This window comes from Macaca nemestrina, chromosome 3 (assembly GCF_043159975.1).
Source record: "Macaca nemestrina isolate mMacNem1 chromosome 3, mMacNem.hap1, whole genome shotgun sequence".
Lineage (NCBI taxonomy): Eukaryota > Metazoa > Chordata > Mammalia > Primates > Cercopithecidae > Macaca > Macaca nemestrina.
In genome coordinates, this window is record NC_092127.1 from 187,807,085 (window position 1) to 187,834,942 (window position 27,858).

At 44.7% G+C, this 27,858-nt stretch overlaps 1 protein-coding gene across 1 annotated transcript in view; it reads right to left on the reverse strand.

Annotated features, from left to right (window-relative positions):
• LOC105465857 (otopetrin 1) overlaps positions 1 to 19,192 on the reverse strand; it is a 37,795-nt gene extending 18,603 nt beyond the window's left edge. Inside the window, exons 1-2 of the mRNA XM_011714501.3 lie at positions 18,725 to 19,192; positions 5,887 to 6,023 (exon numbers count right to left, since the gene is read on the reverse strand). Of these exons, the coding sequence (XP_011712803.2) occupies positions 5,887 to 6,023; positions 18,725 to 19,127 (540 nt within the window). The 5' untranslated portion in view covers positions 19,128 to 19,192. The remainder of the gene's footprint in view (positions 1 to 5,886; positions 6,024 to 18,724) is intronic.
• Positions 19,193 to 27,858: the final 8,666 nt, after the last annotated feature.

Sequence of the window (27,858 nt, forward strand, 5' to 3'; positions counted from 1 at the left end):
TCACAAAAATAAAATCAGACAGTACAAAATAAAATAAATATCCACATATCACCTCTTTCACATTCTTTTACCTAAGATTTACCGTCTTACTCAGGAAAACACACTCAGGGCATTAACTGTCTTGAAACATCCAGTAATAAAAACAGACAGCAGTGACTCCTGTTAAAGCATTCAGCCCAATAATAGAGAAACAGTTAATTAGCAATTATCAATGATTTGAAATTAGACAGCCATTTAATTGATGCTTTTTATAAAAACTACCTACCAACACTGAAACCTTTTTTTAGTGAAAAACTTGTAATAAAAAATTCTACACCCAGAAACTTTGAGAAGAATGTACACTTTAAGTACAAGGAATGGAGGAAATACATAAAAACAATAGTAAATGCTGGTTTCAGTTGATTTGCTTACAGGTGCGTTTTTATTATCTTTTCCATTTTTTCTCAGTGATGTTACATTATATTTTTAAAATAAATGCTTTTTGCTTTTTTTTTAGAATTACCATATGGTCCAGCAATACCACTTCTGGATACACACACACACACACACACACACACACACACACACACACATACATATATATATCTCCAAAAGAAGTGAAAGCAAGTTCTCACAAAGATATTTGTCCACCCATGTTCATAGCAGCATTATTCACAATAGCCAAGAGGTAGAAGCAACTCAAGTGCCCACTGATGGATGAGTGGATGATCAAAATGTAATATAAACCAAAAAGTACCTGAGATAGGTCTCAATCAATTTAGAAGTTTATTTTGCCAAGATTAAGGACACGCACCTGGGAGACATGTCTATGCCTTTCTTTACAGATGATTTTGAGGTCTTCAATATTTTAAAGAGAAAGGAAAAATACTGTGAAACAAGGAAGAAATGTTTTTATAAAGGTGTGGGTAGATAAGAGGCAAATGGTTGCATTCTTTTGAGTCTTTGATCAGCCATTCTCATGTGAAGGGGGTAGAGGAATAGTCGCTTACGCATCCGTCTAGCTCGGTGAAACTGCGTTTCTACTAAGATAAAACAAATGTAGGGCACAAGAAGCCATCAGGTATGCATTTGTCGCAGGTGAGCAGAGGGCTGACTTTGAGCTTTGTCCTTTGTCCTTTTTCCTGTGCCTGTGAAGATCAGCTATCCATTTACATTGTGAGGGTGAAATTTAACACAACTGTTTTAGAGTAAAGATCTTGGATCCCACAAGGAATTTCCTAGTGGACAAATTGTGAGGGAGGTTTGTAGCTTTTTAAAATCTTTAAAATCTGTGTAGCTATCTTATTTAGGAATAGAATGGGAGGCAGGTTTGCCTGATGCAGTTCCCAGCTTGACTTTTCCCTTTGGTTTAGTGATTTTGGGGTCCCAAGATTTATTTTCCTTTCACAGTGGTATAGACATACATGGAATTTCACTCAACCTTAAAAAGGAAGAAAATTCTGATACGTGCTACATCGTGGATGACCCTTGAGAATATTATGCTGTGAGAAATAAGCCAGACGTGAGAAGACCAATACTGTATGATTCAATTTGAATGAGGCATCTAGAATAGTCAAACTCATAAAGACAGAAAGTAGAACAGAGTTTGCCAACAGCCGGGGAAGGGGAGGAAATGGAGAGTTGTTTAGTGGGCTCAGAGTTTCAGTTTTGCAAGATGAAAAAGGCCCGCAGATTGGTTGTACAATAAGTGAATGTAGTTAACATTACTGAACCCTACAGTTAAAATGACTAAGATGGTACATGTTATGTGATTGTCAACCTAAAAAGAAAAGACACTAGAGAAAATTATCTCTAAATATGTTGGATTTCCTTGGAAATAGAAATAGGAATTACAATCCAGAATGCATGGAATGGCAAGCCACCAGTGCATTCGGTGAGGGAAAGGTAAGGAGGAGCTGTTATTAGCAAAGAGAAATTTACATAATTCACTGAGAAACAGAGTTCATTGGTTCTAGAGGCTCAAAGCCAGAGTTGTCATCGGTTCATTGGTGGAGATGCCAGTGCTGGGCAAGAGTTCTTCCAGGAGCATCTTATCTGCTTTACTGCAGTCCTAAAGAATGTCTAGTAATGTCTAGCTTCATCAAAGCAGGAGATACATGAAAGGTTTTTAGAAAGTCTTTGAAACACTTTGTATCTCAGACACATAGGCAGGAGTCACCTCTCCTTGGTGCTTTCCCAGGCCTGTTTTGCCTGGGTGACAAAAGTGATTTCATCCTGGTATCTACAGGTTTTACAGTATTTGCCACAATTTTAAAATAAATACTCTGTTTTTTAGAAGAGCGCCTAATTATTACATATGTGTGTGTGTGTGTGTGTGTGTGTGTATACTGTTTTCCATTCTCCAGTCATCTAATGTAGCAAAAGCACATGGTAAGTGTCCAAAAGGTATAGAATGATTAATTCATTGACTTGCCAGGCCAATAAAATGCCTTAAATTAGGAAGCTAGGATCTCCAACCCACCAACTAAGAGGGATATTTTGAAAATTCATATCTGTCCCGGTCATTCTTCTGCCTAAAGCCTTCAGTGGCTCCCCATTGCCCTCGAGGTGAAACTCAAGCCCCTAGCTGATGGTCAGCCTTGACCAAGAATTTGCTGCGCACCTAGCCCTGTGTTAAGTGCTTTTCATACACCTGTGCCTTTAATCTATACAATGAGCTGATGAAGTAGGTACTGTGATTGTCCCCACCTCGCAGGTAAGACCCATGAGGCCCAGAGAAGTTAAGTAACTTGCCTGAAGTCACAAAGCTGTGGTCAGAGCCGGAGTCATGCAATCTGACCAGAGTGCAAGCTTACAAGCCCTACACCAAACCACGAATCCAGCCTGTGCCCACACATCCTCTCCCTACCCCACTGTGAGGAAAGATTGCACGTCCCAAAGACACCCTCTTCCAGTGGCCTCTGAGCCTCTACCCCTGTGCTCCTCGCTCTCTCACAGATGGTTCTGGGACCTTCCCTGGCAGAAAGCGACCCTCACGCCAAGCTGCCAAAATGCCCTTGTTTGTGTTCCCTCATTGCTCTGGGACACTCTGGTCAAAGCACTGAGCCCAGTGTTGTCACCGTTTGGGGACTGTCTGTCACCTAACTGACACCCTCATGGTGTGTGCCACAGACCATGGCTTTGCACCCTTGTATTCCCCATGCTGAGAACAATGTTCACCCAGTACTTAAAGATGAACTGCATGAAAAATGAATGAATGAACGAATGCAGTTCTTTCTGGTCTCATTAAAGCTTCCCACATTGTCATTGAATCACTGTAAGACTTTGTCTTCATGGGATTTGGCTCCCCTGGAATGAGCAGCCAGTTATCTTTGATCGGCTCTGGCTTCCATAACAAAGGACCACAGACCATCAGCTTCAATAACAGGAATTTCTCTTCTCTGGGTCCTGGGGCTAGACATCCAAGATCAAGGTGTTGGCAGGGTTGGTTCCTTTTGAGGCCTCTCTCTTCGGCTTGTAGGTGGTCAATTTCCTCCAGTGTCTTTACATGGCTGTCCCTCTGTGTGCATCTGTGTCCTTCTCTCCTCTTTAAAGACACTAAGGCCAGGCTCAGTGGCTCACGCTGTAATCCCAATACTTTGGGAGGCCGAGGCAGGTGTGTCACCTGAGGTCAGGAGTTCGAGACCAGCCTGGCCAACATGGTGAAACCTCATCTCTACTAAAAATACAAAAACTAGCTGGGCATGGTGGCAGGTGCCTGTAAGCCAAGTTACTTGGGAGACTGAGGCAGGAGAATTGCTTGAACCCAGGAGATGGAAGTTGCAGTGAGTGGAGATTATGCCATTGCACTGCAGCCTGGGCGACAAGCAAGACTCCGTCTCAAAAAAAGATGAAAAATAAAGACACCAGGCATATTGAATTTGGGCCACCCTAATGATCTTATTTAACCTCAATTTCCTCTAAACGACCCTATCTCCAAATACAGTCACATGCTCAGGGACTGAGAATGAGGATTTCGGCATATGAATTTCATGGGGATACGACTCAGTCACTCAGTCCATAACATAACAGCTTTCAAGTGCAAGGTAGCCCCTCCAAATGAGCCCCTCAGCAAGCTCCCCAGCGATCCCACTGTGCCACCACTGAGTTAAACTGTTTCCAGGCTCACTGGGCATGTTCTGTCTGTTAGCTTCACTGTTCAAGAATGTGTTTGATCTAGAGAAACACTCTAAGGTCATCCGGTGCTATCTGGTAAGTCAGCTGGGGATACAAACTGAAGGCCACTTTAGGTAAAAGATGAAGTTTTAAAAATGGCATCCCTGGTTTTCTAGAGGTAGAAAACTTTCCAAAGAACATTCCCAAAGTGGGAACTCAAAAATATTTCCAGCAATGGCAGGATCACTAGAACAAGTTCATGGTCTTCCAGGGTGACTTGTCAGGAAAAAAATAATCATTGTGTCTCCGCAGTGACTTTGAGCAAGTCATTTGTCTTCTCTGAGCTCCAACTTCTTCCTTAGAAAAGAATGAGGGCAGAGCCTACCATTTGCAACAACATGGGCAAATCTGGAGGACATCATGCTCAGTGAAATAAGGCAGATACAGAAAGAAAAATACTGCATAATCTCACTTATATGTGGTATCTAGAAAAACATTTTTAATCAAATGCATAAAAACAGACAGTAGAAGCTGGGCATGGTGACATGGGCCTGTAGTCCTAGCTACTAGGGAGACTGAGGCAGGAGGATCACTTAAGCTGAATTTACGGCTGCAGTGACCCATGATGGCACCACTGCACTCCACCCTGGGCAACAGAGCAAGACCCTGTCTCTAAAATTAAATTAAATTAATAAATAAAAATAACATAAAGAGTGGAATGGTGGTTGGAGGGGGAAAATTAGAAGATTTTGGTCAAAGGGTACAAAGTTGCAAATATGTAAGATGAATAATTCTAGAGATGTAATGCACAACTTGAAGACTATGGTTAATAATACTGTATTGCATACTGGAAATTTGCTAAGAGAATGGATTTTAGGTGCTCTTACCATATCTAAAAAAAGAAAGGCAACTATGTGAGATGACAGACATAAATATGCTTGACTGTAGTAATCACTTCACTACGGATAGGAATATAGAGGAATCATGTTGTATACCTTAAACATATGCAATAAAAAAGAAAAACAAATGAGGCTGACAATTCAACAATTCAGATCCTGACTCTGATAACATTACCACGGATTTCTGCCAAGGGCGAACACTACCCTGAAGGCCCATCTAACATTCTTTTCAACCATGAGATTTTTCTGACCCTGAGCTATGTATTTAAATCATGTTTATCAAATCCTTACTTCTGAGCCACACCAAGTTTACTGGTGCTACGGGAAAAAATCCTCATACATTTCTAAAAGATTTTAATCCCCAAATGAGAAAACAAAAGTGTTTCCATGACCCAGAGGAGGCACTGCAAGGGCACAAGGTTTCTAGGTAGGAAGAATATTAAATTTTTAAAAATAAATAAAACTGATTTTGGCAATGTTGCATAACTCTATGAACAGACTAAACCATTAAATTGCACATGTTAAATGGGCGAATTATATGCCATGTGAATTCTCTCAATAAAGCTGTTACATACCCAGAAAATAAAATTCCCTCAAGCCTTTACTCTAGACTTTGGCTTGGCAGAATTTCCTGACTGTTCAACATTAGAAGTTCTGCCTCATAGGATCCCTGCAGAAACGGCCATGGGGACACAGACTTTTATTTTGCAATGGAGGCAGCTGAAGAACTAAGCCTCAAAGAAAGGCTTCAGTTCACCTTGGGACTGGCTGAGCAGTCCACAGCTGCTCACACTGGCTCCACTTGCCGCACGTCTTGATGTTACAAGTTTCTACACACCCTGGGAGACACTTCACAGGAATGAGACAACATAAATAAACATCAGTGGTTTACCTGCAACAAAGTGTGCACTGCATGCATGACAGGGAAAACTCCTTCAGTGGCTGATAAACATTCTGAAAATCCAATGAAGTATCCAATTTTAAGGCATCCCAGGATGATGGTAATGACTGCAAACAATGTGATACTACCTAAATGCGGGATGAAAGAGGAAGTGGAAACACACACATTGCATTGATATACATTGATGTCATTTCAAAATAATTTATATTATGTATTAAACCCTTATGTATATGGTCAAATGATTTCTCCCAAGGGTGCCGAGACCATTCAATGGGAAAGGGCAGTCTTTTCAACAAATGTGGTGGGAAAACCGGATATCCACATGCAAATGAATGAAGTTGGACCCTCACCTTACACCATATACAAAAACTCACTCAAAACAGATAAAAGATCTAAAATAAAAGTATAAACCTTATAAAAGAAGACATGGGGGAAAGCTTCATGACATTGGCTTTGGCAATAATTTCTTGGCTGTGACACCAAAAATTCAAGCAACAAAAATTAAAATAAATAAGCTGAACTACATGAAAATGAAAAATTTTGGCCGGGCGCGGTGGCTCAAGCCTGTAATCCCAGCACTTTGGGAGGCCGAGACGGGCGGATCATGAGGTCAGGAGATCGAGACCATCCTGGCTAACCCGGTGAAACTCCGTCTCTACTAAAAAATACAAAAAACTAGCCGGGCGAGGTGGCGGGCGCCTGTAGTCCCAGCTACTCGGGAGGCTGAGGCAGGAGAATGGCGTAAACCCAGGAGGCGGAGCTTGCAGTGAGCTGAGATCCGGCCACTGCACTCCAGCCTGGGCGACAGAGCGAGACTCCGTCTCAAAAAAAAAATAAAATAAAATAAAATAAAAAATGAAAATGAAAAATTTTTGCATATCACAGGACGCTACCAACGAAGTGGAAAGACAACCCACAGAACTGGAGAAAACATTAGCAAATTATGTATCTAATAAGTCATTAATATCCACAATATACAGATTTGTTTACATTAAATACCTTGTATAATGAAATCGTACAGTACTGTCCTTTTGTGGTTGAGTTTATTTTACTTAGCATAATGTCCTCATGGCTCATCCATACTGTATCATGTGTCGGAATTTCCTTCCTTTTTAAACCAAATAATACTTTGTTGTATGTCTATACCTCATTGTGTTTATCCGTCCATCTGTGGATGGATGCTGGGTCGCTTCCACCTTTTGGAGACTGAAAATAATGCTGCTATGAGGGAATTTATAGAGAATTCTTATAGATCAACAACAGTGGGCTGGGCACAGTGGCTCACACCTGTAATCCCAGCACTTTGGGAGGCCTAGGAGGGTGAATAACTTGAGATCAGAAGCTGGAGACCAGCCTGGCCAACATGGTGAAACCCGTCTCTACTAATAATACAAAAATTAGCCGGGTATGGTGGTGCATGCCTATAATCCCAGTTGCTTGGGAGGCTGAGGCAGGAGAATCCATTGAACCTGGGAGGCAGAGGTTGCAGCGAACCGAGATCACGCCATTGCACTCCAGCCTGGGCAATAAGAGCGAAACTCCGTCTCCAAAAATCAATCAATCAGCAATGACGAAAGCCAATTTAAAAATTGGCAAAGGACTTGAATAAACATATCTCCGAAGAAGACATAAAGATGGCCAGCAAGTACATGAAAAGATGCCCACCATCACTAATTATTAGAGAGATGCAAATCAAAACTACGAAAATACCACCACACTATCAGGATGGCTACTATCAAAAAAAAAAAAAAAAAAAAGAAGAAGAAGAAAATGATAGAAAATAACAAGCATTGGTGAGGATATAGAGAAATAGTGCTCTGTTGGTGGGAATGTAAAGTGGCATAGCTACTCTAGAAAACAGTAGGGAGGGCCTTCAAAAAATTCAAAACACTATTACGGCATGATCTGGCATTTCCACTTCTGAGTATATACCCAAAAGAATTGAAAGCAGGGACCCGAGGGAATATCTGTATCTCCTGTTCATAGCAGCATTATTTTCAGTACCCAAAAAGTGGAAGCGACCCAGCATCCATCCACAGATGGACGGATAAACACAATGAGGTATAGACATACAACAAAGCATTATTCAGCTTAAACAGGAAGGAAATTCTGACACACGATACAGTACAGATGAGCCATGAGGACATTATGCTAAGTAAAATAAACTCAACCACAAAAGGACAATACTGTAGGATTTCATTATATGAGGTATCAAATGTAAGCAAATTCATAGACAGAAGTAGAATGGTGGTTGCCAGGTGCTGGAGGGAGGGAAGAATGAGGAGTTAGTGTTTAATGAGGACAGAGTTTCGGTTTTGCAAGATGAAAAACTTCTGGAGGTTGGTTGCACAGCAGCATATATGTACTTAACACCACTGAGCTGTACACTTAAAAACTGGTAAGTTCGTAAATCTTATATATATAAATGCATGTTTTACCATGATTAAAAATGTTAATAAAATAAATTCTAGCCCAGGCATGGTGGCTCATGCCTGTAATCCCAGCACTTTGGGAGGCCATGGCGGGAGGATCACTTGAGGCCAAGAGCCTAAGCAACTCCATCTCTACCCAAAAATAACATAAAAATTATTTCTAAATAAATAAATAAATTCTACTGTTGAGTTGCGAAGGTAAAACTAGAAGGCAGGTGTTGTGTCCTGTTCATCACTGTACCTACCCCATAGCCCAGAGTCTGACAAATGATATACAATCAACGAAGCCTGGTCCAATCAACAGAAGGCTTCTAGAAGCTTTTTCAAAAAGGAGCAATCTAAGAACGTCACTGTTCTACTCAAAAATCTACTCTAATCCTAAAATCCTGTTCTCTGAAGAGTAAGAGTGCAGCTGGCCAGGTGCAGTGGCTCACACCTATAATCCCAGCACTTTGGGAGGCCCAGGTGGGTGGATCACCTGAGGTCAGGAGTTCGAGACCAGCCTGCCCAGCATGGAGAAACCCCGTCTCTACTAAAAAATACAAAATTAGCAGGCATGGTGGCACATGCCTGTAATCCAGCTACACAGGAGGCTGAGGCAGGAGAATCACTTGAACCCGGGAGGTGGAGGTTGCAGTGAGCCAAGATCACGTGATTGCACTCCAGCCAGGGCAACAAGAGTGAAACTCTGTCTCAAAAATATATATATATAAATAAGAAATTAGAGTGCAGAGTGTGCAGGTCATATAGGTATACAGTAATTCTCTGAACTATCTTTGCCACTTTTCAATAAATCTAAAGTTTTTCTAAAATAGAACGTTTATTTATTTATTTATTTGAGACAGGGTCTTGCTCTGTCACCCAGGCTGGAGTGCAGTGGCATGATCTTGGCTCATTGCAACCTCTACCTCCTGGGTTCAAGTGATTCTTGTGCCTCAACCTCCTAAGTACCTGGGATTACAGGCGTGCACCACAATGCCCAGCTAATTTTTTGTATTTTTAGTAGAGACAGGTTTTTGCTATGTTGGCCAGGCTGGTCTTAAACTCCTGGCCTCAAGAGGTCCGCCTGCCTCAGCCTCCCAAAGTGCTGGGATTACAGGCATGAATCACTGAGCCCAGCTGAAAGCATATCAAAAAAAAAAAAAAAAAAAAAAAAAAGATGAGTAAGGGCTCTAGAGTAGTAGCGGAGGAAGGGCCTGTGCTAGATGTACTGAAGAAAGGAAGCAATCTTTGATAAGATAATGAGCATGGTTTTGCCCAAAATATAAAAACAAACTAATAAAAAATATGCATATAAAAAAGACTGGAAAGGAATATACAAAATACATTAAAAAGACACTTGGTGACAAATGAAGAAATTAGTGAGAAAAAGGCCGTGATTGTGAGCGCTTGATCAAGTCAGAGATCCTCATCTCTCTTCTGGGCTAGTATTGACCGCCATTTACACATTTGCTCCCACCAACAGGAGGAAACTGGATCATGTAGGACGTGCATTAAGGCACTGAGCAGAGAGGAGGGCATGAGCCATAACATTGGGCTATAACATTACAGCTCCAGCCTGAGAAGCCTCCTGAAAAGTAATGCAATCGCCTGGCACTTTTCCACTGCTCAAAGCCTTATAGAAACAACTCTAACTCACTTTTTTTTTTAATCCTAGAAATGCCCCAATGAAATCAGAAACTTTGTAAGAGTGGAGATTCGATCCCAGTGCTTTCAAATGTTTTGACAAATACGTGGTTGGTTTTAATTACAAAAAAACATAGCAAGATGAGGCGAGGCAGCGTGGTTGAGTGGCAAGAGCACAGGCCTGAAACTATAGGAACCTGGACACTCACAGAACACGTGAGTCACTTCCTGCTCCCAGCCTCAGGATCCCATACAGAAAATGAGGATGGTCTACAGCAGTGGCTCTCAAACTGGAGCCTGCATCAGAATCATCTGGAGGGCTTGTTAAACACAAATTTCTGGGCTCTGCCTCCAGAGTTTCTGATTCAGTAGGTCTGGGCGGGGCCCCCAAAATTTGCATCTCTAACAAGTTTTCAAATGGGGCTGCCACTGTTAATCTAGGCCCCACTTTGAAAACTACTGGTCTAAACCATCTCTGTGGTTGACATGTCAAGGGTTCAGTAATAAACATTTACATATTTTCTTATACTCTTTAAGTCCTCCCTTTCTTCCGGTGTTCATCCATTCATCCATGGATTCATTCACCCAGTTATTTATACAACAAATATCTTGGGGACTCCTACTATGCATGAGACATTGTGCGAAGGGCTCAAAGACAGACATACGAGATTGCTATAGAAACAAAAATATACAAGTATAATATTGCATAAGTTGGGGTGTGCACGAAATATCAGAGAGATGAGCTGGCAACAGACTTTTTCTGTGCAGCCTGGGAAACCAGAAGACAATGGAAGAATCTGCCGCAAGGAAAGGACTGCACCTCAGAAACCTTATTCCCAGCTAAGATGTCGCCCACGTGTCAGGGCAAAAGGCAGAACGATGTTTGAAGATATACAAAATGTTATTTTTTCCACAAGTATTTATTGAGCAGCAACCATGGGCCAGGCATTGTCCCAGGCACTGAAGAGATAAAGGTCAATAAAACAGAGTATCTGCCTTGAGGAGTTTCACATCTAGTGGGGAAGGCAAAAAATAAACCAGTAAATAGTAGACATATAAGGAATGTCAGAAAGTGCTAAATGCATGAAGAAAAGTAAAGCAGAAAAGGGGACTGAGGTTGAAGGTACATGGACAGGAAAGGAGGTGACTGTTGAACAGAGAACAGAGGGTGAGAGAAAACTGTCATGCACATAACTCGTCTGACAAAGGACTTTAACCAAACAGCTTGGAACTGGAAGAGAGTCCCCAAAAGAGGGGAAGATGAAAAGGAGAGCAAATTACAGTGACCAATCAACTTTGTAGAAGGCTGGAGGCATAAAGGATGGAGAGACAGATAGAGATAGATAATTAGATTAATAGGAGAGAAAAGAAGAAAAGAACTTAAATTCAAATGGATAAACTGCCTGAGATGTGTAATTTACATGCCCTATAAAGACTTGTCATACAGAATAGACATTTTGAGGCGAAATTCTATTAATCATCTCTACAAAACCCCTAAGTTCGGCCGAGTGCAGTGGTTCACACCTGTAATCCCAGTACTTTGGGAGGCCGAGGCAGACGGATCATCTGAGGTCAGGAGTTCGAGACCAGCCTGTACAACATGCTGAAACCCCGTCTTTACTAAAAATACAAAAATTAGTCGGGTGTGGTGGCAAGCACCTGTAGTCCCAGCTACTCAGGAGGCTGAGGCAGGATAATCAATTGAACACGGAAGGCAGAGGTTGCAGTGAACCAAGATTGTGCCATTGCACTCCAGCATGGGTGACAGAGAGAGACTCTGTCTCAAAAAAAAAAAAAAAAAAAAAAAAAAAACCGCCAAAAACAACAAAAACAACAAAACCTAAGTTGGAGAAGGACTGGATACGGAACAAAGAAAAACCTTTGAAAGCCTTCATGGTAAATAAACAGAAAGGGAGAGGGAGGAAGGGAAAGGAATAGGGAGGTAAACGCACGCTAAAGGTCCCATCCCATGAGATAGAAAGGATGTGGGAGCAGCAAGCATCTTGGACTGGCACACAGTGTGGCTCGCTGAGGGAAATATTCAATGTTTTGTTTTCAAATAAGAATGAAGTAATAGGCAGCTGGGCGCGGTGGCTCATACTTATAATCCCAGCGCTTTGGGAGGCCAAGATGGGCGGAACACTTGAGGTCAGGAGTTCGAGACCAGCCTGGCCAACATGGTGAAACCCCGTCTCAACCAAAAACTTATCCCAGTGTGGTGATGGGCACCTGTAGCCCCAGCTACTCAGGAGGCTGAGGCAGGAGAATCACTTGAACCTGGGAGGTGGAGGTTGCAGTGAGCTGAGATCATGCCACTGCACTTCAGCCTGGGCGACAAAGCAAGACTCTGTCTCAAAAAAAAAAAAAAAAAAAAAGAATGAAGTAATATGCATCTGATTATGAGAGTAAGGAAAGGAAAAAAATGGCCATTAATGGAATTAAAAAATCACAATAAATATTTCAAATGCTCAAAAAAGACAAAAATGTGGAAAAGGAAAAGGAAGAATTCGGAATGTAAAATATATCATAAACATCGTAAAGAAAAATGGAAACAAAAAAGTCAAATATATAAATTATTACTGTAAATTAGAATGATCTAAATCCTCCCACTAGGTAGTAAGCAACAATAGGAAGATTGAATTAAAAACAAAACCTAGTTACATGATCTTTACACAAATCACAGTTTTAACAAAGTAATAAAGGTTTAAAATAAAGTAGTGGACAAAGAGGAATCAGATAATGCGAACAAAAAGAAAGTCAGAATGGCAATATTAATATCAGACCATACAGAATTTAAACTTAATGTAGTAAGTAGGATAAAGAATCCCTCCTCCTTTGTCACTACATATGATAAAAGACAGACTGTATGAGGAAGATATAACAGCCACACGTGTGCCCAAATAAAACAGTTTTTGCTTTATATATACACATATATGTATAAATATATATAAATATAAATAAATATATATATTATACATATATATTATATATATATTTTAGATGGAGTTTCGCTCTTCTGGGCCAGGCTGGAGTGCAATGGTCCAAGCTCTGCCCACTGCAACCTCCGCCTTCCAGATTTAAGGGATTGTCCTGCCTCAGCCTCCCTGCTTTATATATTTAACTGCTGGTAATAAAAAAAAAGAATGGAAAATTTCAGAACTAGATAGATCAAGTAGACAAAATATAAGACATAGAAGAATTGAATCATACAATCAATGAACTTGTTTTTATATGTATATAAAATCTTGCATACCTCAAAACAGAGTATACAATGTTGGATGTACATGGAATATTGACAAAAATCATGCTCTAAAAGACAGTAGAACATAGAGTGGCAGAGGCCAGCTGCCCAATTCCTACCACTTATTAGCTGATGACCTTGGGCAATTATGTAACTTACCTTTGCCTCAGTGTCCCCATCTCTAAGATGTAATGACAGTAATAACACCTATCTCATAGGGGTGCTGAGGAGATTAAGTGAGTCATTACATGGAAGTCGCCTAGAACAGTGTTCCTTACCTAGAAAGTTCTATAAGCAGGATGTTATTGTCATCACTCAATTGCCAAGAAAAAGTCGATGCATTAGAATCAATTAGAAAGTTTACCAGCTACAATACTTGAGAATAATCCAAAGACTACCTAGGGTACCCATCTAGTGATGGCAAAGGGACCCCCCTCCTCTTTGGTAGGCACCCAAATCCCTCCTAGGAGGCTAGAATCTTGAACCCCCCTCTTAGAGGTGGAAAGTCTCACAGAGTTAGTCTACATTCTATCTCATGCAAGAATGCTTTCCAATGCATCATGACTGGCAGCCATCTGACCTCTACTTGGACAAACCCAGGGCTGGGAGGCTCAACATCTCTCAAAGCGCACTCTTCCATCACCAGCTGGTACTTACTTTATTTATTTTTTATTTTATTTTATTTCATTTTATTGAGATGGAGTCTTACTCTGTTCCCCAGACTGGAGTGCAGTGGCATAATCTCAGCTCACTGCAAACTCTGCCTCCTGGGTTCAAGCAATTCTCCTGCCTCAGCCTCCTGAGTAGTTGGGATTACAGGCACCCCACCACGCCCAGCTAATTTTTATATTTTTAGTAGAGACAGGGTTTCACCATGTTGGCCAGGCTGGTCTCAAACTCCTGACCTCAGGTGATCTGCCCACTTCAGCATCCCAAAGTGCTGGGATTACAGGCGTGAGCCACCGCGCCTGGCCTGGTGCTTACTTTAGAATGCTTTCCTTTATATTGAAGTGCAGTTCACTTCCCAGAACCATCATCCTCTTCCCTGGAGCTTCTATCATCATTCACTTATGCATTCACGCATCTAGTCATCCATCCATCCATCCATCCATCCATCCACTCATTCATTCATTCATTCCATTATTCAGTAGATATGAATTGGTATTTACTACATGTTAAGCACCATGCCAGGAGCTCAGGATACAATGGTAAGCACATTCAGACAGGGTCTCTGTCTTTAGGGGCTCAGTCCAGCTACCCCAACAGTCACTGAATAATACAATCTCCTGCTTGATTAGTGCTAGAAAGAAAATGAAGAGTGCTATGAGACCATACAACCTGGGAGCTGCCCCTGGTCTGAAACTATCTGGAGAGGCTTCCCCGAGGAAATGACTCTTATTTGCTGAAAGACAGAGGATGGCCTGGAGCTGACAGGTGCAAGGCAGCAGCACTATCTACTCTGTGACCTCCTCATCCTTCTCTCTTCTAGACTGACCCTCCTTTGGTTCCTCCTGCCACCACTCTTTCCAGGGGCCTGTAAATGCTCAAGTAGGATGATACCCTCCACGCACAGTCTGAATGAAAGCCAAGCTTGCATCTGATTTTTTGGCAGCAACGTTCTCTTGTTTGTGTTGAAATTGTGACACTATGTCTATATTTTCCATTGGACCAGAAATTTCATCTAAGAAAATAAATATGTAAGAAAATGCATGCAGTTAAGCAAGACTCTCATAGTGGCCCCAGAATGGATCTTGGGGATCACTCCTCTTTTTCCTGAGGGATTTGCCCTCTGCCAATTGATCTAAGATTGTCACCAGCACCAGGGCAGAGCTGAGTTCCTGGGTCAAACCTGTCTTTCCAGCTAGAATTCCAGAGGAAACCCTAGTCCCTGTTGGAGTGCTTCCTTTTGGCACCAGGGCCTCCCGACACTAATAATTAGCTTCTTGCTTCTTTGATGAACCCACAGGAATGGCCAGGTCTTTGCAAACTGCTTCTCTCAACATCCCTCAGCTCCTCCCAGAAAGGCTGGGATTCTTATCTTACTGATGAGGAAAGCGGGACTCAGAAAGGTGAAGGTGATAGAGCTGAGACCTCAAGTTAAGCCTTCCAGAGCCAACACCATTTCCGTGATACACACACCTCACTTGAATTACATTATTATGAGGAAACTCCCTGAATGTCTAAATAGCCACCATCTACTGAACACCTATCACGTGCTCTCTCTACCTCGCCCATTTATTCCCTCTCTACTTAGTGTCCCAAAGACACCTCAAACGTAGCATGTCCAGAAGAGAAATGTAACATGTCATTGGTTTTGTGTCCCACCCTGCTCTTCCCTTTGGCTTCCCAATCTTGGGAAATGGTGCAACCGTTCACCCATAGACTCAGGCGCCAATGCTCGGAGTCAACCTGGACGGAGGCAGAGAAAGAGAAAGAACAAGAAAACATGGATGGATGGATGGATGGATGATGCATAAATGAATTATGATAGAAGCTCCAGGGAAGAGGATGATGGTTCTGGGAAGTTAACTGCACTTCAATATAAAGAAAAGCATTCCTTGGATAAGCACAGACTGACAAGAAGAAGAAGGAGAAGGAGAAGGAGAAGGAGAACATTCTAAATGTACCAGGCCAGGTGTGGTGGCTCACGTCTGTAATCCCAGCACTTTGGGAGACTAAGGCAGGTGGATAACCTGAGCTCAGGAGTTCGAGACCAACCTGGCCAACATGGTGTAACACTGTCTCTACTAAAAAATAACAAAAATTAGCTGAGTGCGGTGGTGTGTGCACCTGTAGTCCCAGTTACTCAGGAGGCTGAGGCAGGAGAATCACTTGAACCCTGGAGGTGGAGGTTGCAGTGAGCCATGATCGAGCCACTGCACTCCAGCCTGGGCAACAGAGTGAGATTCCATCAAAAAAAAAAACAAAACAAAAACAAAAAACAACAAACAAACAAACAAAAAAACAGCAGGGGAGAGAGGAAGAGAAGAAGGAAGAGAAAGAAAAGAGAGAGAGAGGGAAGAGGGATGGTGGAGAGGATAGAGGAAGGAAGAGAGGAAGAAAGGATGAAGGAGGAGAAGAGAGAAAGAAAATGAGGAAAAAAAGAAGGAAAGGTAGGCCGGGCATGGTGGCTCACACCTGTAATCCCAGAACCTTGAGAGGCCGAGGCAGGCAGATCATGAGGTCAGGAGTTCGAGACCAGCTTGGCCAACATGATGAAACCCCATCTCTTCTAAAAATACAAAAAATAGCTGGGCATGGTGGCAGGTGCCTATAATCCCAGCTATTCGGGAGGCTGAGGCAGGAGAATCGTTTGAACCCAGGAGATGGATGTTGCAGTGAGCCAAGATTGTACCATTGCACTCTAGCCTGGGAGACAGGGCAAGACTCCATCTTAAAAAGAAGAAGAAGAAAAGAAAAGAAAAGAAAAGAAAAGAAAAGAAAAAAAGAAGGAAAGTGAGAGAGGAAGGAAGGGGAAGAAATAGGGAGGGAGGGAGGAGGAAGAAAGGAAAGGAGAAGGAGGGAAGGAAGAAGGGAGAAAAAAGGATGGAGGAGAAAAAGAAGTGAGGAACAGAAAAGGGGGCTTTGACTGCAGGAAAGCACAGGTAAAGGCTCATGTGTATAATCCTTTTTAGCCTGTGTAAGTCAATACCCTAAAACAACACTTTGTGCCTTGTTTTAAATAGTACCAGATTCACTGTCATTCACAGAGTCACAAAACCATGAACTTCCCTAAAACAACCATTTTCAGAACAGGAATTTGGGCCAGCCTGCAATGGTATCAAATTTTCCCAAAAGCAAGATACTAGATCCAGTCCCTGAGCCTAAGAAGCCTAAAATCTCATCTGGATGATAAGGTTCATATCCAATAGTCATAATACAAGGCAGAAATGGACAAAGACCAAAAGACCTTTACAGAAGGAAGGTCATGGTGGCCCATGGAAGTGAGGAGTAATTCCTGCCAGGCATTTGGAAAGAAGGTGGCATCTGGCCAGGACCTTTGAAAGAAATGTGGAAAGGAGGCCTACTGTGTGCTGGGCAGCCACCTCGTCAGTCACTGGATCCTATCCAGTGCGGGGTCCCTGTTCTACAGATGCTGAACCCAGGATTCAGGGTAAGGGAGGCAATCAAGTAACTTGCCCAAGCTCATGCATGCAAGGAACACGGAAGCCCCACTCTAATGGAGATTTAAATTCAGGTCTAATATGAGAATCCAAGTGGCCATGTGTGATGTGTCTGGACCACATGGTGTGAAATGCACTCAGCCTCTCCCAGGAAGGTTACTCAGACAGAGGCTTTCTTCACAAGCATGCTCCCCATGACCTCCTCCCTTTCACCTGCACCACATCTGTCTCCCATTCAAGACTGTCAGCACCAGCCAGGCACAGTGGCTCATGCCTGTAATCCCAGCATTTTGGGAGGCCAAGGCAGGAGGATCCCTTGAGGTCAGGAGTTTGAGACCAGAAGACAACACAACGAGTCCCTATCTATATAAAATAAAACAAAACTTAGCCGGGCAAGGCCATGTGTGCCTACAGTTCCAGCTATTCAGGAGGCTGAAGTGGGAGGATTGTTTGAGCCCAGGAAGAAGAGGCTGTAGTGAGCTGTGATTGTGCCACTGCACTCCAGCCTGGGAAATAGAGCAACATTGTCTCAAAAAAAAAAAAAAAAAAAAAAAAAAAAAAAAAAAAAAATGGCAGCCCCTTGAGGAAGGGAGAGTTCCTATCTTGACAATTTCAGTCAATACCTGTGAATACCAGCAGGAGCCTCTATCCCTCTCTGCCCCACTCTGCATCCACGCATTCATTACTTCATTCATCCCCCCCTCATTTTCTCAACACCCACTTCGTGCCAGGCCCTGAGGTGGCTCTAGGACCGAGAGACAGGGATCACAGAGCTCCCCAGTGGAGTGGAGGATACAGACATGTCGACAAGAACACTGGGGCCCAGTGCGGGCTGGGGGCGTGTGGTCAGACCTGCAAAGCGGGGAGGAGAAGAGGGTCGAAGAAGCTTCGCGGGAAGAATGGGGTGAGGCCTGAACCCTGTCTCGGAAAGCAGGGAGGCAGGCGGGAGAGTGTAAAAGACATTCCTGGAGGAGGGAACCGAAGGTGCCAAGTGTGCAGAGGCAGAGATCATGCGAAGGAAGAAGAAAGTCAGCGAGAATGACCCCAGGACAGGATGAGAACAAAGGAGGGGATCAAAGGAAACGGGCCCTCGGGGGTCGGATGCTAGAAGGCCCTGAGTGCCAGGAGAGGGAGTGTGGCCTCCATCATGGGGTCAGTAGGGCCACTGCATGGCTTTAAGCCAGGGAAGGACTGGAGAGATTTCTGTAACTGTAGCTGTAATGATGGAAGCGTCTGGGAGAGAGAGAGGAAAGAAGGGCAGAAGGGAAAGCAAGGAAAGATGCACAGAGACCAAGGCAGAAAAGGTTGAAGGGAAGACGGCAGCGGTGGGAAATGCGCAGAGCCGCCTCAGGATGCAGCCAGCGGGCGAGGAGGCTGAGACCCGCTCGCCCGGTGCCTGGACTCACCGCGCAGCCAGCCGGCGCCGGCGTGCGTGTCCTTGAGGCGGAAGAGGCGGCGGTGCGCGGAGCTGCGGCCCACGTACCACAGCATCCACAGCAGCTGCAGCAGCATGAGCGCCGTCAGGAAGCACAGCAGGTCGCTCTTGCCCACGCCCGCGGCGTGCACCGCCCAGGCCAGCAGCAGCAGCAGCCCCGCCACGAACACGATCAGCCCATACTGGCTGCTCAGCGTCTCGGCCAGCTTCTGTGGGACGCTGGCACGCATACCGCCCCGCCGGGGGACCGGGGACTCCGGGCACCTCGGGGCCGAGGGGGAGGGAGGCGGGCAGGCCGCGGGCCCCGACGACCCCACGACCGAGGTGCTCGCAGCTGCCCGTGGCGAGGCGGGCGACCCCAGGCCCTCGAGCATCTTGGAGACACCCGCGCCAAGTCTGGTCCCGGGGGTGGCTGCCGTCGGGCTCCGCCTGCGTTCCTGGCTCCTGTCCTTGCCCCGACGCCTCTGCCAACCAGCACCCCCCTTTTCACCTCCCCTCCTGTTCCTACCCCACGCCTCTGCCAACCTGCTCCCTCTCCTGTCACCTCCCGACGCTCTCCCTCGCCTCTTCTGCCCCTTCGTCCTCCGTCAAGGTACCACCCTGTCCACTTACCCAGCGCCCCACCCCGCTGACCCAGGATTCTACGAGCTCCCCTGCCCACTGCCTCTCACTGGGCAACGCCCCGAGCAACCCCCTGCCCGCTCCGGGACCCACGCGGACAGCTCCCCGCTCCTGATTCCTGGGACACAGGCCAGCGCTGCCGCGACGCTTGCGCGTCCTCCCGCACCTCCCCCCGCGCGCCCGGCCCCTGCCCGCGGTCTGCAGCCCTCACCCCTGCGCCGACCCCCGCCCACCTTGCCCCTGTCCGGGCGCCCCGGAAACGCTGGGTGACAAGAGGTGCCTCCCGGGGTCGCGGGGTTGTGGGGCTGGGGAGAGGGGGTCTCCTGGAGCCAGCCCGAGGGGGTGTGCGCGGGGGTGGGGGTGGCTGTTGCCAAGTGGGGTGCCCGGGGCTCCACAGGGGCGTGCGATGCTCTGGGCCTTCCCCGAGGGTCTCCGTTGGGGAACCCAGAGGTCCAGGTGATCCTGCCTGGGTCCGTGTCCGAACGTCCTTCGGTCTGTCCTCGTCCCTGCGTATTTCTGTATTGTCTTCTCTGTGCGGGTCACTCTAGCGTGGGTGTGTCTGGTTAGGGGTGGAGGAACGCCCGTCACTAGGTCTCTGAATTGGGGGAGGGGCCGCCTTCTGTGGGTTTTTCTGTTTGTCCGTCTGGTGTGCCTGTGTGTTGGCTGCGAGATGCCCCCAAGCGGAGTAAGACCTGAGCCACTTTCTAAGAAGAGACCATCCCGTACCCTCTCCCAAAGGAGCGGCAGCCATTCTGGACCAAGAGGAGCTGGAATGGGGGACGCCCCGGGGTCTGCCCTGGGGCTACCCGCGTCCAAGCCTCTCCACCAGCCCCTTCCAAAGCCCCGGTGCCCGCCTGGCACCCGCCTGCTCCCGGAAGGGGACTGCGTCCGCCAGGGCTCCCCGCTGGGGTGCCGCTAAGTGGAGGTCTGGGAAGTTTCTGCAGAAGAGCATCCTACGGGTCGGGCGTGGCTGACAGGAGGCGCCGGACCCCAGCCGCAGGTTGGAGAGGGGAGTTGGCAGCCGGGCGAGGGCGAGTCCACATCCCACCGTGCAGCAGCCCAGGGCTGGGCCCCGGAAGACAACCCTTTCCCTCTTGGTTTAAGGCTCTTGACGTCTTGAAATTCTTAATTTTTGAACAAGAGGGCCCATATTTTTGTTTTGCGCTGAGCGCAGCAAATTGCAATAGCAGGTCCTGACTAGTAAAGGAGGGGCGGGTAGCCCTGGGCCGGCAAGGAGTCAACCTGGGGGACCTTGCCTTGCCACCATCATCCTTCCAATTCATGCGTTCATTCATTTGATCAACACATATTTATGTGTTGACTTATGAATCATTTGCTGGTCTCTGTTCTAGGCGCTGGGGTTTCAGCTATGAAAGGCTCTGCTCAGGTGGAGCTGATGTTCAGGCAGAGAAACAGCAATAGACAAACAGCTAATGAGCCCTCACTGGGAAGCTGGGGAGCATGACCTGTGAGAATTAGCCCTCAACTTCTAGGAGACTGGGGGTGGAGACACAGTAAGCAGCACAGCACCCTTAAGCAGGGCTAGAAGAGAGGCCTGGGAGGAACCCAGGTCTGCAGGAAGGCTGAGAGGTTCAGGAAGGAGGCAACACCTGCACAGTCTTCTTTCTTTCTTTATTTTATTTTTAATAGAGACAGGGTCTCCCTATGTCTCCCAGGCTGGAATGAAGTGGTGTGATTATAGCTTACTACAGCCTGGAACTCTGGGGCTCAAGTACTCCTCCCACCTCAACCTTCCCAATAACTAAGACTACAGGTGTGTGCTACCACGCCTGGCTCTTTTTTTGTGTTTGTTAGTTTGTTTGTTGTTTTTTGTAGAGACAGCGGTCCCGCTATGTTGTGCAGGTTGATCTCAAATTCCTGGGCTCAAGCCATCCTCCCACCTCAGCCTCCCAAAGCTTTGGGATTACAGGCTCAAGCTACTGCGTCAGGCCTCCTGTACATTCTTTAGGCTTAGGAGTGGATGGCCAGGCGGAAGGGAGCAGGGTCTGGAAAGGCAGTCCAGGAAGAGGATCCAGCAAACCTACTAGGAACCCTCCACATTCTCCCCTCCTCTTCCTAGCAATGGATGCCGACAACAACAGCTAGAGCAACCTGGGGCCCTGAGCTGAAGGTGGAAGAGGCAGTCTGCCTGTCTCCCCAGTGACCGGTGAGGCAGCTTCCTCTCCCGAAGCTGGACCTTACACAAGTGAGAAATAAACTTCCATTGTGCTAAGCCACCACAAGTCTGAAATGTTCCAGTAGCTAGCAGTACCTTAACCCGCTGCGTACAAAGATAAATAGCACTCAGTCACCATCTGAAAAATCAGGTGGAATGCCTGTCTCTGGGCTATCTGCATTTTTATTTTTATTTATTTTTTATTTTTTATTTTTATTTTTTTTTGAGATGGAATCTCACTGTGTCACCCAGGCTGGAGTGCAGTGGCACAATCTTGGCTCACTGCAACCTCTGCCTTCCAAGTTCAAGCGATTCTCCTGCCTCAGCCTCCTGAGCATCTGGGATTACAGGCATCTGCCACCATGCCCGGCTAATTTATGTATTTTTAGTACACCATGCTGGCTAGGCTGGTCTCAACTCCTGACCTTGTGATCCACCTGCCTTGGCCTCCCAAAGTTCTGGGTTTACAGGCGTGAGCCACGGTGCCTGGCCTGCATTTTTTTTTTTTTAAGAAGCAATGAAATGAAAGTTTCTGGAGGCTAAAGTCAGCCCTCTTTATTGTAATCTCAAGACAATGTTAAAACTAACTGAGACCCTGTAATCCTAGCACTTTGGGAGGTCGAGACAGATCACTTGAGGTCAGGAGTTCGAGACTAGCCTGGCCAACATGGTGAAACCCCGTCTCTACTAAAAATACAAAAATTAGCCAGTGTGGTGGTGCGTGCCTGTAATCCCAGCTACTTGGGAGGCTGAGGCAGGAGAATCGCTTGAACCCAGGAGGAAGAGGTTGCAGTGAGCCAAGATTGTGCCACTGGACTACAGCCTGGATGACAGAGTGAGACTCCATCTCAATAAATAAATAAATAAATAAATAAATAAATAAATAAATAAATCAGAGATTTACCCACACTGTGTTCTGCCTTCCACCAGTGAGATTTTTTTTTCAAAAATCTGAGCCACACGGGGCCCCCAATTTCTTATGACTGACCCCTGCTCTGTGGTGGGCAGATACAAGGGGTCAGAAATGATGCTGGTGGCACCCAGGCCTTCTGTTTTCACCACATTTGGCACATCTTACCCCTGCTCACACTGTGTCCTGAGAACTGTGTGGCATGGCTCAATCAGTGTAAAAGCTTGAAACGTTCTGACCAGGCAGCTGCCTCCCAATGATGATTCAGTACCACGCAGATGGACAGGCAGACATGCTGCCCTCAGACATAGGCTCCCTTCTTTTTTTAATTTTTTTAAATACTTTAAGTTCTAGGGTACATGTGCACAACGTGCAGGTTTGTTACGTATGTATACATGTGCCATGTTGGTGTGCTGCACCCAGTAACTCATCATCTACATTAGGTATTTCTCTTAATGCCATCCCTCCCCTGTCCCCCTACCCCACAAGAGGCCCCAGTGCATGATATTCCCCACCCTGTGTCCAAGTTGTTCTCATTGTTCAATTCCCACCTATGAGTGAGAACATGCGGTGTTTGGTTTTCTGTCCTTGTGATAGTTTGCTCAGAATGATGGTTTCCAGCTTCATTCATGGCCCTACAAAGGACATGAACTCATCCTTTTTTATGGCTGCATAGTATTCCATTGTGTATATGTGCCACATTTTCTTAATCCAGTCTATCATTGATGGACATTTGGGTTGGTTCTAAGTCTTTGCTATTGTGAATAGTGCTGCAATAATCATACATGTGCAGGTGTCTTTATAGTAGCATGATTTATAATCCTTTGAGTATATATCCAGGATTGAGATCGCTGGGTCAAATGGTATTTCTAGTTCTAGATCCTTGAGGAATCGCTACAGTCTTCCACAATGGTTGAACTAGTTTACAGTCCCACCAACAGTGTAAAAGCATTCCTATTTCTCCACATCCTCTCCAGCACCTGTTGTTTCCTGACTTTTTAAAGATCGCATGAGCTCCCTTCTTCCAGTGAAGATGATGGGATTTCACAAGGCCAGAGGCCCCCTGGCACACTCAGCTACCAGAGATAATAGAAGGTCTCAAGGGGCAATTAGAACATTTTGCCCCCAGTCACCTTTGGTGGTAGCTATGTAATTCCAGTATTTTTAAGAACAAAAGAGTTAGTGTATCCGTTTCTTTTCTTTCTTTTTTTTTTTTTTTGAAACAGAATCTCACTCTATCGCCTAGGCTGGAGTGCAGTGGCGTGATCGTGGCTCACTGCAACCTCTGCCTCCTGGGTTCAAGTGATTCTCCTGCCTCAGTCTCCCAAGTAGCTGGGATTACAGGTACACACCACCACGCCTGGCTAATTTTTTGTATTTTTAGTAGAGATGGGGGTTTCATCATGCTGGCCAGGCTGGTCTCGAACTCCTGATCTCGTGATCCACCCACCTCGGCCTCCCAAAGTCCTGGGATTACAGGCGTGAGCCACCAAGCACAGCCAAGTGTATTCATTTCTTAGGATGGGTGTAACAAAGTGCCACTAACTGGGTGGCTTTAAAACAATGAAAATTTATTCTCTCACAGTTTGGGAGGCCAGAAGTTCAAAATCTAGATGTCAGAAGAGCCAAGTTCCCTCTGAAGGCTCCAGCAGCGCTGGCCTCTTCCAGTTTCTGCTGGTTGCTGGCAACCCTTAGCATTCCTTCCCTGGTACCTGTATCACTCCAATCTTTGCCTCTGTTGTCATTTAACCATCTTTCCTCTGTATCTGTGTCTCTTTTCCTCTTCTTATAAAGACACCAGTCATAATGGGTTAAGGGCCCACCCTACTCCAGTATGACTTCATTGTAATTTACAACTTAATTTACAAAGATTCCATTTCCAAATAGGGCCACAATCAGAGGATTAGGATTTCAACAGATCTTCCAGTGAGAGAAAATTCAAACCATAACACACAAATCATAGTCAAGATATGCAATTAACCTATGCATCCATCAATGGATGGACAAAGAAAATGTGTGTATGTGTACACATTGTATACATACACAACAGAATACTATTCATTCAGCCTTAAAAGGAAGGAAATGGCCAGGCACAATGGCTCACACTTGTAATCCCAATACTTTGGGAGGCCATGGTGGGTGGACCGCTTGGGCCAAGGAGTTCAAGACCAGCTAGGCAACATGGCAAAACCTCAACTCTACAAAAAAAAAAAGAAAAAAAAAAAAAGCCTGAGCACGGTGGCTCACGCCTGTACATCCAGCACTTTGGGAGGCCGAGGCAGGTGGATAACCTGAGGTCGGGAGTTCGAGACCTGCCTGACCAACATGGAGAAACCCTATCTCTAGTAAAAATGCCTATAATCCCAACTACTCAGGAGGCTGAGGCAGGAGAATCACTTGAACTCGGGAGGCAGAAGCTGCGGGTGAGCCAAGATCGCGCCACTGCACTCCAACCTGGGCAACAAGCGTGAAATTCTGTGTCAAAATAATAATAATGATAATAATATTAGCCAGACCCAGTGGTGCGCACCTGTAGTCCCAGCTACTTGGGACGCTGAGGTAGGAGGATCATTAGAGCCTGGGAGGTCCAGGTTTCAGTGAGCTGAGATTGTGCCACTGCACTCCAGCCTCGGTGACAGAGCCAGACCCTCTCTCAAAAAAAGAAAAAAAAAAGGAAATCCTGACATTTGCAACAATATGGATATGAACTTGGAAGATACTATGTTAAGTGACATAAGCCAAGCACAGAAAGACAAATGCCACATGATCTCATTTATATGTAGAATCTAAAAAAGCTGAGGTCATATAGGTAGAGAGTAGAATAGTGGCTACCAGGGGCTGGGCAGCAGGGGGAATTAGGGGGTTGGGAGATGTTTGTCAAAGGGTACCAAATTTCAGTTAAGAAGAGTAAGTTCAAGAGACCTATTGTACACATAGTAACTACAGTTAATAACAATTTATATCATTTTAAAAATTGTGAAGAGAGTAGATTTTAAGAAATCTCACCACGAAAAATAAGTACGCAAAGTAATGCATATATTAATGAACTCAATCTAGCCATTCCACATGTACCCTCGGACTTCAAAATTTGGAAAAAATGAATTAAAAATAATAATATAAACTTTATTTCTCAACATAAGCTCCATCAAGTTCAAGACACTTCTGTAAGTCGTGATACAGCCATGTAGCCCATCCCTAAGGAACTGGAGGTCCTGAGAATTTAACCATATCAATACAGTCTTTTACACATTAACTGAAGATAAAAGGGTACCCTTTACAGAATTTTTAAGATTAGGAAACGAAAAGAAGTTAGGAGGAGCCAAATCGGGACTGTAATGATTTCCCACCAAAATTCTCCCAAAATTGCCCTTGATGACAGGAATAAGCAGAAGCATTGTCGTGGTGCAGGAGGACTCTGCTGAAGCTTTCCCAAGAATTTTCTGCTAAAGTTGTGGCTTTCTGAAAACTCTCTCATAATAAGCAGATGTTACCATTCTTTGGTCCTCCTGAAAGTCAACAAGCAAAGTGTCTTGAGCCCCAAAATACTGTTGCCATGACCTGTGTTCCTGACTCGTCTGCTTTTGCTTTGACTGACCCACTTCCACTTCTTGGTAGCCATTGCTTTGATTGTGCTTTGTCTTCAGGAATAGTACTAGGAAATCCATGTTTCATATCCTGTTGCAATTTTTTGAACAAATGCTTCAGGATTTTGATCCCACTTGTTTAAAATTTCCATTGAAAGCTCTGCTGTTGTTTGCAGCTGATCTGGGCACAACAGTTTTGGTGCACATCAAGTGGAAAGTTTGCTTTCAGTCAGAATTGTGTAACCTGAACCAATTGTTCAGTGTCTATGACACTGGTTATTGTTTCTGCTATTGTTAACTGCTGTTAATCATCAGTCCTCTTTGATTAGGGCATAAACAAGATTAATTTTTTCCTCAAAGATTCACGTGTAAGGTCTCTCACTGAGGGCTTCCTCTTCAACATCATCTGCTACCTTCTCAAAACAAGTTATTCATTTGTAAGCTGTTGATTTCTTTGGGGCATTGTTCCCATAAACTTTTCGTGAAGCATTAATGATTTCACCATTTTTTCACCCAAGCTTCACAATAAATTGATGTTTGTTCTTGCTTCGATTTTAGCAGAATTCATGTTGCACTGATGTGGTCTCTTTCCAAACTGATGTCTTATCCTTTTTAGTGTCTCAAACTACATCCTGTTCAGACATGTTATGACAAGTTAAAGACTCTGTCTCAAAAAGTCTCTTTTTAAGTAATAGGATAATCTTCATACCATCCTAATTGGCCAGTTATTAGCACTTGGGAAACTAGATTTTAACTAATTGTTTTAAACACATCCCAGCCTTAGATTTCTATCCATGTTGTAAGCACACTCTTCAAGAAAAAAATAATAATAATAATAAAAGACAGATAGAAAATGTGTGAAGGCTGACATGGGGCACTCTTCACCCAAGCTCCCTCCAGGGGATCTGATCCAAATGCCCTACCTTCCAGAGCTGCAGCCTCAGTTATGCTGGACCCTGACATCATTGCCTGATTCATCACTGCCTGACTCAGCTGCCTGACTCAGCTGCCTGACTCAGCTGCCTGATTATGGCCTTCGCCTGGCCTTGCTCCCTATTTTAAATGACACTCTCGCCACACCTGCACATACCCATGACCACAAACTGGGTTTGCTTCTGTCTACTCATCATGCCTGACTTTCCCTTTTGCAAATGTCATAACCGGATGTGATATTCCTGATCCTAGATTCTGCTTTCCCTTTCCCTCTCCATTACCATTTATTGAGTGGACACCTACTGTGTGTCAGGCACTGTAATTGGTGTTTCACAAACATTATTACTATTACCCACAACCCACAAGAAGACAGATATTATTCCCACTTCACAGCTGAAAAAAGACTACAGGCTGACTACTACTTCTCTGAAATGCTTGGGACCACAACTGTTTTAGATTTTGGAATATTTGCATTATATTCCAAAACCTGAAATGCTCCAATGAGCATTTCCTTTGAGTGTCATGTCAGCAATCAAAAAGTTTCAGATTTTGAAATTAGGGATACTAAATCTATACTGCTGAAGGTCTTGCAGCTAGTAAATGGCAGGGTATGATCTGAACCAGACACACACACAAGTGGTGATTAAGTCAGGTCATTATTAGAAGTCACCTTACAGAGAAAACAATCAACATGAGGTACCTTCTGTCACAATGCTTATGCTGTTTAGATTAAATGCAGACATATTGCATTTGAAAGTGCAAATACTGTCTTTATAAAGTCTTTGAAGAACAGAGCCCTTGTTATTTATATAGTTAATTCAAAGTGCTAATAGCTAAAAACCAGAAGTTATTCCAAAGTTTGCATGAACAAAACTCACAAG